This window comes from Chenopodium album, chromosome 10 (genome assembly GCF_948465745.1).
Source record: "Chenopodium album chromosome 10, dcCheAlbu1.1, whole genome shotgun sequence".
NCBI lineage: Eukaryota > Viridiplantae > Streptophyta > Magnoliopsida > Caryophyllales > Amaranthaceae > Chenopodium > Chenopodium album.
Genome location: NC_137843.1, coordinates 58,906,871 through 58,923,757, shown reverse-complemented (window position 1 = coordinate 58,923,757; position 16,887 = coordinate 58,906,871). Strand labels below are relative to the sequence as shown.

At 32.2% G+C, this 16,887-nt stretch overlaps 2 protein-coding genes across 2 annotated transcripts; one reads left to right on the top strand and one right to left on the bottom strand.

Moving 5' to 3' along the window:
• Window positions 1-1,105: 1,105 nt before the first annotated feature.
• Window positions 1,106-4,829, bottom strand: LOC145565580 (putative WRKY transcription factor 53). Its single transcript, XM_081625536.1, has 4 exons — window positions 4,495-4,829; window positions 3,625-3,753; window positions 1,491-1,786; window positions 1,106-1,440 (listed from the first exon to the last, which is right to left on the bottom strand). Exons 1-4 carry the CDS (start codon window positions 4,827-4,829, stop codon window positions 1,106-1,108), a joined length of 1,095 nt encoding a protein of 364 aa, XP_081481662.1.
• A 6,499-nt stretch (window positions 4,830-11,328) lies between these two features.
• On the top strand, window positions 11,329-16,553 carry LOC145562722 (RNA polymerase sigma factor sigE, chloroplastic/mitochondrial-like). The gene is made up of 6 exons (XM_081623095.1): window positions 11,329-11,559; window positions 13,367-14,118; window positions 14,328-14,474; window positions 15,003-15,239; window positions 15,567-15,830; window positions 16,093-16,553. Exons 2-6 carry the CDS (start codon window positions 13,408-13,410, stop codon window positions 16,288-16,290), a joined length of 1,557 nt encoding a protein of 518 aa, XP_081479221.1. The 5' UTR covers window positions 11,329-11,559; window positions 13,367-13,407; the 3' UTR covers window positions 16,291-16,553.
• Window positions 16,554-16,887: the final 334 nt, after the last annotated feature.

Here is a 16,887-nt window from a genome sequence, read left to right as displayed (position 1 = left end):
TAATAAAATTGGTACCACATGAGCAATGACATGTCAAGAACTATTCATCAACATTCTACAAGCCAAACTTCAATACAAATTTATGATTGAAATGTAATTTAATTTGAACCACTAAACTTAATTAAGAACGACATTTACCATCAAACTATCAATGTCTCTTAATACTTATTGTGCTTAATAGAATGATTTAACCAACACATTGTAAATTTCTAATTTGAGTAATGCTCCTTATTTCGCAACTTTGTATTAAATACTCAATATATTATTATTTTATTATTTATTATTCAATTAATAAGCAAACCTAATTAATTCATTTTTTGATTTCAACTTCTATTCACTATTGAAATTTTGTAACTGTTAATGAGATTAAATATTTCCACCATTTATTTTTTACCTTACTCCCTTTATTTTAATGCCTAATCAAAGTGACAAACTAAACATTCAATGTTGAATTTTTTTTAAAAAAATTAACTATAATAAAATATAAACTATGATCCGGGACATCGTCCGAGCCAAAAACTAGTTGTCTTTTAAAAGGCAAAGTAGTATCTTTAACTAACAAAATATAATATAGTTGCATATTACCACGATGTCAGTATACATCAAAAAATTAAGACATACAACAGGTCAATAAAAAGCGTTCAACTTCCAATAATTATTTCATAATCATTATTATGTTACAACTTAGAAGAACTAAATACTGAATAAGAATACATAGATCATTTCAGTATAGTATTTGAATTGAAAACTAAAGGAAAAAAAAAATGTACGTGGGCACAATACAAAATTGTTAGAAATTAATTAAATCATGAAACTAAAGAAAATAGGTAGACCGTAGACATGTATACTAATACTACCGACATCCAAACCTATATTTGTCAGTTATCACGTTAGTAGTTCAAATTAAATTACACTAAAAATAGGACAATAAAACTTCTGGATGGAGGGAGTATCTAGTACTAGTATATAATTTTTCTCGAGGACTCCCATTCACTTAACTAAACCTAGGAAACAAATGCATTCCATCACTACTCAAATTAAAATGCGTACCTACTAATTGCTGTTTGTCGTCCTTGGAAAAATGTATGTGCACAAACAAATACTATTAATAATAATTTGGATTTTCAAGATTGAAAACATCATCAAATTCACCTTCATGATGATCAAACGAAAGCTCCGATGCAATCGTTGGGGAGTTAGCAGCCGAGGTAGATGATGGATGGACACCATTTTGTTGAATCAAAGTACCTTGTAATGGATGATCAACATCAATATTATTCTGAATGTTATGATCATTGAGGTTGTTGTTCATTAGACATTGAGAAGATTGGTATGTTGTGTATGTACTTGAATTCGTAGGAAAGTTTCCATGATCAACAAAGTTATTATTAGTACTATGATGAAGCAATGGATTAAAGGATGAAGGGAAGGAAAAGGAAGGACATTTATTTTTTAAGTTGATATTATTATGAATTTATGAGTGGTAATAATAGGTTTGATGTCTTCACCATTATTATTGTCTCTTTTAAAATCCCATATGATTTTTTGTGGTTGTTGTTGAGGATGTGGATGTTGATGAGGAGTGTAGATTAGGGTTTCGATAGGTTCAGATTTGGGTGAAGGGTTTTGAGGGTGGGAGGAAGAGGAGAAGGAGGAAGCTGCCTGAGAACAGGTGTGTTTACCGCGATAAGTGACATCAAAGGAGCTAGGATCATCTTCACTTCTTTGCACTTGCTTTGTGGCCAAACACCCCTGGAAAACTCTATGAGTACACCTATAATACGCCCTGCAAACATAAAGATCATAGAAATTATTATTGCATTTTATGAAATAATATAACACCTATAGGTGGTATTTAGTATGAACATTGTACGTAAATAGAATGGAAAGGAAACAAATAAGAGGCCGGGGAAAATAAATCGTTTTACAAATAAGTGTACACTATACATTAATTACCTTTTCATTTGTTTGGTTTAACCATGGAAAAGAACCACTTAAACCTAACTCCTTTTTTTTTTTTTTTGTGTTTGAGGAGGGACAGGGTAATTGTTACCTTAGGTTTTAGAGAGGTAATAACAAATTAAACTGGTAGAAATCATTACCTATAGGTAATGGTATGTAATTGTTACCCAAACCTGCTATTAGACACTTGGTAACAGTAATGATTTAATAGATTGAATCTATTTTCAATAAATAAAAAAAAATTATTAAGAAAAAAAAAACACACACAAACACATTTTATATGTTCCGTTTTTTCCACACAAGGAATCACATTATTTGTCCCGTTAAATTTCATAAGAGTAATCACATAAGATTCACATTATGTTCATTACATATATATGGAAGTAAAGTATTGACTTGTTTAATTAGAATGCATGCAGTAGATGATACAAGCTAAGTATATATTAATCAATAATGAGAAGATCTTTTACCAAAATGGCTAATTTGACAAAAATATTTACCTAAACGGCTAATTATAAAATGTATTTCCCAAACTAGCTAAATTTATTGATTTGAAAGAATATTATTTATTTTTTATATTCCTTTGAACTAATGACATAGTTTAAAATATCCCATTAATTTGAACAATAACAATCAACATAATAAATATGCAGCAATTCTCAATTTTTAAAAAAGATACACAACATAAATAACCACTCAAAAAAATGATCCAAACTTCCAATCAACAAAAGAAAAAACAAATACAACTATTTTTTTTTAACACATCATAAAGATAGAACAAAATATATGTAAGTTTGATTTATCATACACATTAAAGAAAAAAAATACTCATACTAGCCGACATTAACAAAGAGTGTGCAATTAATAGACATGAAAAAGATGAGCAATAACTTAATCCCTTATCGTTGTATAAATTTACGGTAGTCTTGATAGAACAATACTACTTAAAATTCCAAATTTTTGTGATTGATATAATCAAGATGAAAAATTAGGGCTTTTAATTTATTATTATTATTATTTTTTATCGAAATTAGGGTTTTGCGAGTCTATTTACGTTCTTCGTATTTTTGTATATTGCTTAAATTTTCCAACCTAAAAAAATCTTTAAGGAAATAAAAATAAAACCAAAAAAACAAATTTTATTTTTAAAAAAAGAAAGTGAACCAAACCGATTCAAAGGAAATTAGAAATAGATAAATTCCTTCCAAGTTAATAAATTAGCTAGTTTGGGAATTAAATTTTATAATTAGCCGTTTTGGTAAATACTTTTGTCAAACTAGTTGTTTTGGTAAAAGATCCTAATGAGAACTTGTTAATTATGCAAACGCTATTATTGTACTTAAAAATATCATTCAAAAATATACAAGTCATCACTGATAATTCATGGATAGGTATCATTTATCAATTTATAAACTCTTTATACAGCTGGAAGCATGCATGATTAATGACTGAATTGAAGTACAACCAGAGTTTGCTAACTACTGGTACTGTATATAATGAGTACGGATTATATATTAATATTCATATCTGTTATTTGAAGCTGCTGTTATGCTTTAATTTCCTTGATTTATGGACATTCATATGATGATAAGGATAAAATATGCAATAATATTAAATAAATAATTAAGTTATCTTAATTATGTACTGATTACATTTACATACCTTGGAAAATTGGCTCCAAGAATGTCCTTTTGTCCATATTTTCTCCAATTATAACCATCTTCAATTGGTCCCTCAAGCCCACTGCTAGTAGAGCCTTGCACTCTTTGTGTAATTCGAGGAGAAATCCTTCTGTAATACGAAGTACATAGTATAGTTAGTTTGATCATCAGGTTAACTAAGCGCGATTAATCAATTTGATGATAAAAATGGCACATATTGAGGTTGTCTTTATCACAAAAGTGTAATGTTTTTCAAAACTAAGACCTACAAATGATAAACATAGAAAACAAAATATTAAAGCTCTTCGTCATGATTTCCCCTATTCATCCACAAAAAGTAAACAACAATAATACAATAACAAACAACAGTATGAATCAAATTTAAGAAAAGTTTGTAAGGGTATCAATATACACAACCCTTATCCCTATATAGTCAACGGATATACTCCCTCCGTGTTTTTTTAAGTGTTACACTTTTCATTTTCGGCCGTGTTTTTTTTAAGTGTTACGCTTCCTTTTTTGACAAAAAACTACATTAAAATATTATATCTCTCTCCTCTCATGGTCCCCACCCAAACCCACTACTACTTTTTTATTATATCTTTCCTCTCACATCATTATTTTTCAATAAACTATTAACCCCACTATTTTTCTTTTACAATTTTTTAATACTCCAACTACCCCACTTACCTCTTATTTTATTTAAGTCAATTAAGTTGCTAAAACTATGTGCCGATCAAACTGTAACACTTAAAAAAACACGGAGGAAGTAGGGAACCACAAAAAGTAAATCGTTCTTTAAACTGGATCTCTGTCTAAAATATATCTAGTTTAATCAGTCAAATTGAATCTTCACATGGTAGATACTTACCTCTTTTTGGAGTCATCTTTGTATTCAGCTGGATCTCTGAAATCTCCATCAGAATCTATGCTTTTAGGGCTTCCACTGAAGGAATTAGGGGAGTCGTTTGTTGCAGTAGTTGTCAGCTGAAATTGAAACTGGTTTGTTGGATCATATTGCAAGATCTGTAATGACCTTTCAAATTTGGCCAATATGTCTTCAGCCATCAATCCATATGCTCTATTGGAAGATGAGTGTGTCTCGTTTCCAAGACCCAACTTAAGCTCCCTAGTAAGATCTCTCCCTTCAACAAGCACATTTACCAAACTCTTTGGACTCAAATCATTCACATTATTGCTCCCCATTCTTTTTCTTACCATAAATAAGCCCTATAATACCAACATATATATGATTCAATCAATATATACCTCTTATATATATCTTGCTATAGCTAAAACTAAAACCAACTTATATACTATATATTTAGCTTCAAAAATGGAAAGATAAGATCATTAAAAACAATTTAAAAAAGGGACAACATGAGAGTCAACTACACAAGTTGCAACTCATACTAGTAAATAAACACAAGTTGAGGATAATGATATGGATGAATCTTTCAATGGCGCCTAGCTAGGAAACGCAAGTTGTACAATGGCTTTAGCTAGCTCTTCAGCTATTGGGGGGGTCGTCGTGCCACCCTATCGTGAGATCCCGGGATCGAATCTCAAAGAAGCATGCTCATCATGTAAATAGCTAGATCGATCAAGAGAATGTAAAGAGAGAAAGGGTAAATAATAAAGAGTGTGTTACTCATCTTTGAATTAGCTAAGAAGATCAAGTATTTGCGAAATATAAGGCTTGTTTCTAAGGTCAAATGTGGCTCGTTTACATTTCTTCCGTGTTATTGCACGCGTTCTTGACTAATAACGTAAGATAAGGTCAAGAAAAAAGAAGAAAATGAGAAGAAAATTAAGGCAGCCAGCCAAATTTATGTGGAAATTATTAATCAACTTATTGATAACCATGGTTAGTATGTATTTGTCAGATAATAATACAAAATACATATCCGCGTTTGTTACTCCTAAGCTTTTATTAGAATTAATATAAAAGAAAAGGAGAAATGTTTATAATAGCTAGCTAGATTTTTTTTTTTTTTCTTTTTTTTTTTTTGGTTTAAGCTATCTCTACTTTGGTAATCTCAATTAACTATACTAATTGATCATAGTGTTATCATTAATTAGTTGTTCAAAAATTTTATAGAAGGATTGGATTGTGAAGTTGTGTCATCACATGATGTCATGATGACATGGCGTGATCTAGCATTGACACGTGGCCTGATCTAGGTGGCACCAAACATCAAATTTTATTTTAATACTATATCTTAAGGAGAAATTTGGGAATAATCTTTGTGTTATAATTATGGACAACTAATTAACAATTTAACATGTGTTAGAGCGAGTTTAACTTGTAGTATTGCCTACATAGACATGTGAATTGTTTTAAACCCTATCATATTTGAATTAATTAAAACAAAATTAGTCTAATAGAACCTATTCTTAATGACTCAACCAACTAGCAAGTGAAAGGTTAAAGATCACAACCACAATCAAAATAAGTTGAATAAGTAAAAGAACATCAGATGCTAAGTTTGACTATGATTTTGTTTTAGTAACAAAGAAAAAAAAAAAGCAAATTATCATGTAAAATATATTTAAATAATATTAGCCACACCGTGTAGCTGGGGTTACTTATTCAGGGGTTACTCGGTCGGTCAAGGGTTACTCTCACACAGAAAACGCACTAGTCGACTGAGTAAGGGCCTGTTCACAGTTACTTAATTTCAATTCAGTTCAGTTCAGCTCAATTTAGCCGTAACTCTTGACTGACTTACTGCTATAGGTGTTTAATTGTTTTAAAACACATGGATAAAAAAATAATTAAAAAAAAAATCATAGTAGTATGACTAATATCTACTTAAATTGGGTTTCCAACTTTTTTGGTAAGTACATAGACTACATACTAAAGTTTCCCATTCTACTATTTCTTGTGAAAAGGAATACGGAGTATGAATTTTGTAGCACCTAATTCTTTTGCTAAGTCGTCGCATAATACAAGTGCTTAGCAACTATCCGCCAACACTAACAAAAGATAACTTTAAAAAATTGGAAAATTGCTAATTTTTAATTCCTAATAAGGATAATTTTCTCATTATAGAATATGCGAAATACCATAAATTCAATTATACACTAAGAGACAAATTATATATATATATATATAAAATAATTTTTCTAACAACAACCCAATATCTAAGGGTTCGTTTCACATTGCTGTGATTTTCTGTTTTTTGGTTTTTTGTTTTTTAAAAGTATGTGATATATGTCCCATAATGAATCAAAAATTATTTAAACTTATTAAAATCATGATAATTTTGAAAACTGACAACAGAATAGTGAAAACACGTTTTTCTTGTTTCCTATTTTTGGTTTTTAAAAAAAACTAGAAACTGAAAATAAAAAATGATGCCAAACAAACCCTAAAATAATAAAGGTGGGAAAAAGTAGAAGGTTGAATAAAAAGAGTAGTATATGACATCAGCATGAAAAGCCATGCTTACGTCGAAAATAAATAGGTCATCCACTCTGGTCAGACCATCCACGCATTAAGCTCAATCCTAGCCTCAATATATGGGATATGTTCCTATTTTTTTAAGTCCTTAATTCATTGGGAATTATAACATCTTTTAACTTAGATCCATCTCCTAATTATAGTAATGTAATAATATTTGTTTTGTTTAATGTGTTACTTAGATTGGTGTGCAGTGTGCACATTCAGCACATTTAGGCCGAAGATTCCGCACCATTTTTCCTTGCTAGATCTCCATTTCCTCGCTTGTTGGGACACTATTCATACTTCTTATCCACTCTCCGGTACGGATTGAGACATTGCTAGAGGGGTGCCACAACCGTGCTCGCTATATACGAGCTGGTTCATATGGAGTTAGAAATATTATAAAGCTAACATGCTACTCGATTACTTCTTTTATTAGCATTTGATTTTAGAATGGAATCTCTTTGGAAATGTATAATGGACCCTTTCTCATGGTTGTAGGTATGATCCAGGGTCAAATGTAACTGAACCGGCACTTCTCATAAGTTTAACCAGCCCAGCTCCGCAGGTCATCGCTTGAGAGTAGAGGGGGGGTAAGGGAATCCCCCTACTCCCAAGCATTTTAAAGTTGGTGGGGCTCGAACTCGTTACCTCAAAGTCACAAGGTGAGTTCCCCACCAACTCCACCATTTTATATACTTGAATAATTGTTTAAAATAATTAAAACTTGTACAATTGTACGTGATTTGTTGCCATTTATATACTCCTATGTACCAAATGGAAATACTTGTACTAATATTCGATCCGACAAAATATTAGTAGTACAATAATAGTAATAGTAGTAGTACTAGATTGAAATCTGCAGTGAGTATCTATCTCCCTATTGTTAATTTGATTTTTAATTTCATGAGAGAAAGTGCAGCCATTCAGTGATTGAGATGCCATCGCATTTTTTATTGCTGACTAATTAAGTAATGTAAATTACATTAAATTAATCATTGTTGCAGTAAAAATGATAATATTGATTAAATCAAGAACTTGTCTTTACCACTTTATATGTCCATTTTCGTGCATGCCCTACTCTATATTAATACTTTCTTAGTTTCTTTATTAAAGAGACAATGGCCTCTAACTGTATAGAATCTAGGAAGCTCATCCTACTAGGGTAACGTACGCAGGAATATACTATAGAATCAATTTATCAAGCTTTTTTTAGCCTAGATTTTATGTTCTTCTAATGTGTATAGAAGCAACGTAAGACCCCGATCTCAATGAGAATCATCCATAAGATGAATATTGTTAGTGGATCAACTAAACTAATAAGTATAAGCTGATGGTTGAGGCCTAGGAATATGTTTTATACTCCATCAAATATGAATGTGATCGGCCTTATGGACGCTCATATCTGACTTGTGTCATTATTTGCATTTTTCGTAAAATTGTGTTATCCTCAAAATATGCAAGTTTAAATAAGCCACGAAAAAAAAAAAAAAACATATGATTAAAGAAAATAGTAGACCAAGTTATGATGTCCGGCCAAGTGCCAACTAGATATACCTAGGTCACATGGTCAATTTCATAAAACTAACCTAGATTAACATAGATTAGTTGGATAATTAATTTGAGAAAATTCTATTTCCACGCCCAATAGACTAATAGATCGAGGAATAATCATCTGTTGACTAGAATTGAAAGAAGCTGGCATCTGCATTTAATTATAAGCCAAGTTGTATCATTTTGTCAATCTTAATTTAAATGATTGCGATGTACGAGTATTACTAGCCAACCCTAAATTCGACAATGAGCCAAATTGATGATTTCCTTAATTACTCTCCAAGTCTCATTAGCTCGGAATTAAAGATGCAGACCTTGGGTATATAGTCTATATACCAGTCCGGCAATCCAAGAGACAACATTTTGTGAGAGATTCCGGACTGGTAGGTAATTCACCTGAAAAAATCCAAGCTGAGCACTTGAACCAATGAACAAACCTATATACGAATATGAGTGAAAATGTTATCCCACATTAAATTATCATGAAAACTCCTTCAAAAGAAAAAAAATAATTATGAAGAATAAGGAGGAATGTTAGGATGTGTATCTCACATTAAAGAAAAAAGAAAGTTTTAATTACTTTCGTGGCGGGTACGGCCTAGGCCCGTCAAACAAAAGTACATACATGTATTGTCTTAGCACTATTGACAAAGAAAAAATATAAATATACTTCGTATATACTCTCTTTACTCTATAATTGCAACAATTGGATTAATATAAATATACTTCGTATATACGATCATGATAATACGTTATGATTTTTATGTAAGGAAAAATTTAGCCAAATATTAGCTTATAGATGATTGAATATATACATAAAATAATTCATTAGGAACAAATCTCAAATTTGTTTCAATAATCAACTAACAAACGAAGTGCTAAGTGATGAGATTTTCTTGCCGTTGCCAAACAAGCTTGATTGCTTGGATTTAGAGCTTTGAGGTTTGATTGAAGATCTACTTTGTGCGTGGCCCAAACAAAATACGGTCCAACGAGATGATCTTTCTGGGTCCAAAATATCTTCTACTTGGCCCTAAGTTGGTTGGTCAATGGACTTTTTTTTTTTTTCCAATTCAATCTGTATTACGTAAACTTTGGATAATCAAAAGGACCTATTTTCTACTCCTTAAAAACTACTCCGTACTCCATAATTTTAGTTCAATAAAAATGCTAATAAGATAAGTATAACAAAAGTAAATAAATTTAGTAAGAAAATCAGTATCACCATACTACCATAGAACAAATACGTAGTATATACTACTACTTCATAGTGAAATTAAATAAAATAAGTTTAATCCGTTTATATAATTTTAGTTCAATAAATATTATTCTAGTTTGATGAATATCTTATGAATTGAAGAGAACATACTAAGATTAAAAATAAGTAATACGAAGTACTTTGCATACTGTAAGCAAAATTTCGTTTCCCATTATACCTTTTGTTTGGATTAAATATCTTCTTGTATGAAAGATAGTGACACTTGTTAATTATTCGTAAATGGTTATGATTTTATGGTTATTGTGGATATAATCTTAGTTTTTTAATGAAAAAACTCCAATTATAAAGTTGCTACCAAAAATAAAAGAAGGGTCAAAAATATCTCATGGCCATAATGTAGCAACGTAAGGTCCTTGAAGCCACCCAAATACAAATAATCTGAGTCAATTCCAAACCATATGCACGTGGCAAATACATCATCCATTAAATTATATTTTAGCTGCCGTGGCACATCTTTGTTCCATGCTGGCTGCCTATCGTACTCATAAATTAATTACTCAAATTTTTAAATTGTCAATTAAATAAAGTAAATTACTACTTTCATTTATTAGAAATCCAACTTTCATATAAATATGTTCATATGTAAAATTATGTTTATTCGTATGAAGTATGATAATTATACTCAATTTTCATTAATTTGAAAATGCTAACCTGACCTTATTTTTCTTTAGTAATTTTACTAGCATGCAACGAATGTTCATCATGCATTACGTTACCCTTTTGGCCTTATATAATTTTACGAGTATGTTTTGAAACAACTATGTTAAAATTTCTTATTTATGTAGTTCAATTATTTTTAAAATTAACATGTTAGATTTAACAATTATATGGTTAACCTATACAAAATAGGTTTGGTATCCTTTAACAAGTACTTCGTATATAAGTTCGTAATATGCAAAGTTGAAAGTTCAATTCGCTTTTATTAGATAAAAATAAATTAGTTAATATAAATAAATTTATTTATTTTAAAAAGGTTAATTATTTTCAAATACATCAAAATAAATTTTTATAATCTAAGACAAAACAAATTCTTATACATTTTTGACCCACAAACTATTTTAGACAAATGAGTTGAAAGAAGATAATTTTAGATAAAATAAGTTGAATTAAACATGATTTAAGCCCTTTAAGGTCAAATTGATACGGAGTCTTGTATTTACTTCTTACTAAGCGACTAACATCATCAAGGTATGATCCGTCCGAACATAAAAATTACGGTAACTAGATAAAGCTCGTGCTATGTACGGACACTAGTTACCTTAATTAAAATCAATTTTATAACACACTCCATAACAAATCATCCAAAACAAATATCGAGCAAGATGGTTACATAAAACTGCTTCCACGTCACTAAAAAAATTCCAGTAAATTTAGAAATGTAGAATTCTCTGCCAAAATGTCACTCGTTGCTTTGTTTCTTTCTCTCTCCTCTAAGCTTGTGGTTGCCATAATTTTCCCATAAATTCATTTTCTATTTTCTGGCTTCTTTATTTTTAAAGCAAATTCTTTTAATTTTTATTACCAAGACTCAAGTTATTTTCTTCATTTTACTACTGCCCATTTTCTTTGATCTAACAAAAACAACACATTTTTGCTTCTGGGTTTGCGCTATAATTCCAAATTTCGAATCTTTTCGGTGTATTTTTCCAATTGGGGTAAGTTTTCTGTTCATATTTTTTAAAATAATTTTGGCTTGAATTTTTTTTATACTCGTATGAATTAATTTTAAGTAAACATTGTAAAATAATAAACCTTGCAACCTTGCTTAAATTAAGATTTTTTTTTAATTATTATTTTAATCTTGTGTCAAGCTAGAAATTGAGGTTGATCATATAGAAAAAGTTTAACAAAAATAAAACGGCGTATATATAAATTCATTGAAGTGAAATTGTGTATAAGTTTGATTATGAGTGATGGCGTGGTTCAGCTGAATTATTATTGTTGTAATTGATGACGGCATATGATCAATCTCAAAATTCGGGTAAAGATGCATAATTTTGTGGTTGCTTGTTGTTTATATGGCCGGAGTAGTATATTAGTTTGTTTATATTTATGTTGTAGATGTCGTATGACTTTGAATCGAGTTTATCTTTATGTTGTAGATGTCGTATGACTTTGAATACATAATATTATAGTGTAGGAGCCTAGGACGGGATAACACTTTGATCTCACTTTGGTAAAATTGAGAGTGTTAATGGTCTAATTAGTGAAGATTAAAGATGGGATTTTACAGTGGTTGCTTGAGTATTCTTATATGGTGATCCTAGATGATTCAAGTGTGCATATATGATTATAGCATGCCTTAAATGAGGGTGCCTAAGGCGTGAACCCCAATGGAGTGTATACTGTATTTTGCATATAGAGAAGATTTTCGAGGTTACTCGGTGAGGGAGGAATACAAGTTTATTTACTCGGAAATTTTTGTGAAGTTGATAATTGAGATGTGATTAAAGATGAATTCATGTAGTGTTGTATACATTCATATGAGAATGAGATATTTGATCGTAAGGGATGGAGGAGGAAGATTTTTGTGGATGACTATACAGAATAATCACTTTTGGTTCATGTAGCCGGCCCCACTTATGGGATTAAGGCTTTGATTGATTGATGCTTTGATTGATTGTATACATTCATATGAATGGGAATCCAGGACATATTTAGACTATTTTCACTTGGATCGTCCTTCTTTGATTGAAATTATCATTTTATTATGTGAATTATTCTTTAATAGATTTGTTCAACTAGCACAAGAGGTTCTTTTCTGTTTCCTAGAATTCTTCCTACCAAGGAAGTTAGGAGAGTATGTACGTAAGCGTGTCAGTTTAAGGAGAGATAATGTGGTTATGAGAAAGTGTGAAATCAAGTGGGTCCAACAAGTGTGGCAGGAGAGGATAGAAAGGGAAATCTATTAACTTAATACAAGTAAAAAATTTAAGCAAAAGTGGGAAGAACTTTAAGGAATGATCTGAAACTAGAAGTGTGAAAAGAATTGTCTACACATCCACATGTGTCTACACATTGCAAGAGGCCTAGAAAAGTAAGATGAGAATTAAAAAGATGTTGGGGAGTGTAAGCCTTTTGTATATTTGAGCTGCTATTTGGTGCCTTGGTGGGTTATCTTCCATATTGTTCCTGTGTTTTGAATTATTTTACTCTCCGTTCTTCATTTCACCTCAAGTATGTCACTTTGACATGGATATGGGAACTTCTGTTTGGACCTTAAACATGCAGTTTTTTTCATAAACTGCCGAGTTGACACTTGGGTATGTATTGATACTGGCCCTAGTGATCGAGTTTGAATAACATGTGTTTGAACAGACTTGTCTAATATAATGGGAAATTAATTATTAAAAGTCTCAAGAGCCAATGGCAATAATTTGGACATTATCTTATTTTTGGTAATCTTGAAATACCTAATTTATGCTCTCATTCTAGCTTCTGCTCATAATCCATAACTTGCAGGATTTCTACTGCAGTAAACATCTTTTGAATTCGGAGTTGATATGGGAGTTGTGACTGTTTCAGTCTCAGCTTCTCGAGCATCTTTAGGATTAAGCAGACGATCAACAGCTCATCAATCTAGTTCTAACGGACCCTTAATTCTGGGGTTCAAAGTAGACAAAAACAAGAAGACAGCCTTAGTTGCAGTGAGTGAGCCTAGCCGTTTACATGCAGAGACGAAGAAAGAGAATCAAAAGAGATTAAGATCAGTCACGAAGCCTGTGAAAAGAGTTCGTGCTGCTAGCATAGCTGAAGCTTCTCCATATGCCGCTGAATTAGATCTTAATGAAGCTGCAGCTAAGCTTGAAAGCATTTTTAAGCTGAGTCCAGCAACAGATGCATCAGACGCAGAAAACATTGATCAAGTGGTAAAAGAAAGACGAGGAAGGAGAAAAAAGAGCACAGACGATGAGGAACAGGATAAAGGAACTGACAGTAGTGTGGTGAGGAACAGGAACAAGAAAGAAAAACGATTAAGCCTTGCGAAGAGAATTGAAATGAAGCAAAGCAAAGAAAGTAAGGAAGAGAAGGCAGTTCTTTTAGCTAAAAAGAAGAAAGTGATTAATAATGAAGATGAAAAGATTGATGAGCTTGTAAGAGAATACTCTGCCTCTACTGATTTGGCCAGCTTGGATTGGAAGAAGATGAAGATACCACCAGTTCTTCCTTCTTCTGAACACTTTTGGTTGTTTAAGTTGATGGAACCAATGAAGGTAGTAAAATCTTTTCCTCCTGACATTCTTTCCAAAGTGGCACTGTGAACTTGTGAAAGGCTGAAGGGATTATACAGTTATATTTATAGTAGGTTTCCGATGGAAGTGTTGGGCCTCTTGGCGTCTCCTTCTGTTGCCTCCTTTCCTGCTTAGATGATACGTGCATTCACTTTTATCAATAATAGATATATTTTACTCCATGAATGTAGGCCCTTAATCAAACAAAGGAGAACCTGAGGACAGAACTGGGAAGAGATCCAACTGACAATGAATTAGGAGAGGCAACAAATATGAATGTAGTACAAGTAAGAAAACACATGGAGGTTGGTCATGCTGCAAGAAACAAGTTGATTAAGGTGAATCTCGTGTTTGTTTTATGATTTTGAAATGTTTTGAATCATTTCCAGAAAACATTAGTTCATAAGTTGTTGCTTACTTGCTTCTGCGGTTCTATTTGATGTTCAAACCTGTTCTTCTTATTTTACGGTGTTGAAAACTGCTGACTTGCTGAGTATGTGCTTATAAGATGCTTAATGCCTGCCCTTCATTCTTGTTTTTGTCATTTCACAATAAAGTGAGATCACATAGTGTTTCTACCAAATCCTCTTTGACATGTTATTTAGGATAAATAAATGAACAAAAATAAAGTTGACTTTTGTGAAGTGAGCCCTTTTAATTCTTTACATCAAATTTTAAAGCATGGATATGTCCAATGCAGCACACAGAAGTGGGCCATATTAAGTACTTCCATGGTGCCTGTTCTTTTGAAATAATTCGAAACCTGCCTGGTAATGAGAGTTCTTGGTGATAATGCAATCATGGTATGTTTGGTGCTGCGAGTAATCAAGAATAATTTATTTACCGTTTAATTTATGCTTTTGCAGCACAACCTGAGACTAGTTTTGTTTGTAATGAACAAATATTTCCAAGACTTCACAAATGGACCAAATTTTCAAGACCTGTGTCAGGCAGGAGTGAAGGGTTTAATTACTGCTATTGATCGCTTTGAGCCAAGGAGAAAATTCCGGCTGTCTACTTACGCTCTTTTTTGGATAAGGCATGCCATCATTCGTTCAATGACCGTTTCAAGCTTTACTCGTGTCCCCTTTGGTCTTGAATCGGTATGTTTATATTTTCTTGTACTTACTACTAAATTTATCCACTTGCCTTAGTATTGTTCTCATTAACCTATGTGCTAAACCATGATGCATCTCCATCATTCCAAGTATGGATTTCTGTTCTTTGTCTTAAGAACAATAACTTTACCTCTTCTCTGTTATTCATATGAAAACTTTTGAATTAAATATCCAAACCACATGTTCCAGAAAATTGTCATTTCATTTCCAAAGCATATGCACTGAAATTTTGTTTATTAATTTCCAAACCAATTCATCTTTCATCAGATTCGACAACTTCCCTAGGAAATATTTAATGATTGACTGCTGCAGGTCAGGGTGGAAATTCAAAAGGCCAAATTAGAGTTGATGTTTGAGCTCAAAAGAATGCCTAAAGAGGAAGAAATAATGGAAAGGGTTGGAATCTCCCCAGAACGATATAAAGAAGTGATGAGAGCTTCAAATTCCATCTCTTCCCTACATGCTAGGCATCAAGTCACACAAGAGGAGTTCATCAAGGGGATTACTGATGAAGATGGTGTTGGGGGCGACAAGCAGAGGCAACCAGCCCTTCTTAGACTTGCAATCGATGATGTGGTAAGTAATGTCTTTCATCCACACTCCACAGGACTCTAATATATTTCGTCTAAACATTATTTTTGAGACTATCTAGATTGAGGGCTTGTTACCTGAATTTTATTAGGAACTCTTACACCTCAATATTACATGACAACATTTTATAATTCACCGTCCCAACTTTTGTACACTTCATTTTATAATTGGTCGAGACCCCAAATGGCATGATGGTTGTGGACCAAGTTTTAAGAAATTGTACATAATTTGTGTTATTCCTTGACAGCTTGACTCTTTAAAGCCCAAAGAGAGTTTGGTCATCCGGCAAAGATATGGTCTTGATGGCAAAGGAGATAGAACACTGGGAGAAATCGCAGGAAACCTTAGCATTTCAAGAGAAATGGTCAGGAAGCACGAAATGAAGGCACTAATGAAGCTTAAGCATCCAGCTCGAGTGGACTATCTTCGGCGTCACATATCCTGAATCAAATTCACTTGAGATGCTGTCATCATGCGTGGTACATTGGTACATATATATGATTTGTCTATTCACACCCTTCCATCTCGTCTACTGAGAATACTCAACTTCTTGTATCATAGTGCGTGCTATTCACATAAAACATACTAGTAGATATATGTTATACCCTAATGTTATAGGCTAGGATTGGATGTTCAGATTGAGAGAAAAGAGAGATCAGATTTAAAAGAAAGTGGATGCGGATATACAGAAAGATACAACAGAGTAAACTATCAGTCTGGTTTCCATTCACCTGGAAATGGTGGGAGTTCACCAATCCACTCATCGTAATAATGTACGTTTCCTCAATTGACAAACTCGAGATAAGGATAGAGTACGTACTTTAACACCAAATGAAGTCTCTCGGAGATGAATCAAATTCCTCAAACTCTGAGCTTTACAGTTGAACCACGCACGCACACAAACAAAATTGAAATGTGGCTTAATATGTTAGACACGAAGCTTCTACTTGCTGTTGCAGCAATCTACATACACCACTATCACGTTGGAATCCATTGGAGTAGAAGTAGGGACTCCATATACACCATGGGACAGAGGGAACTT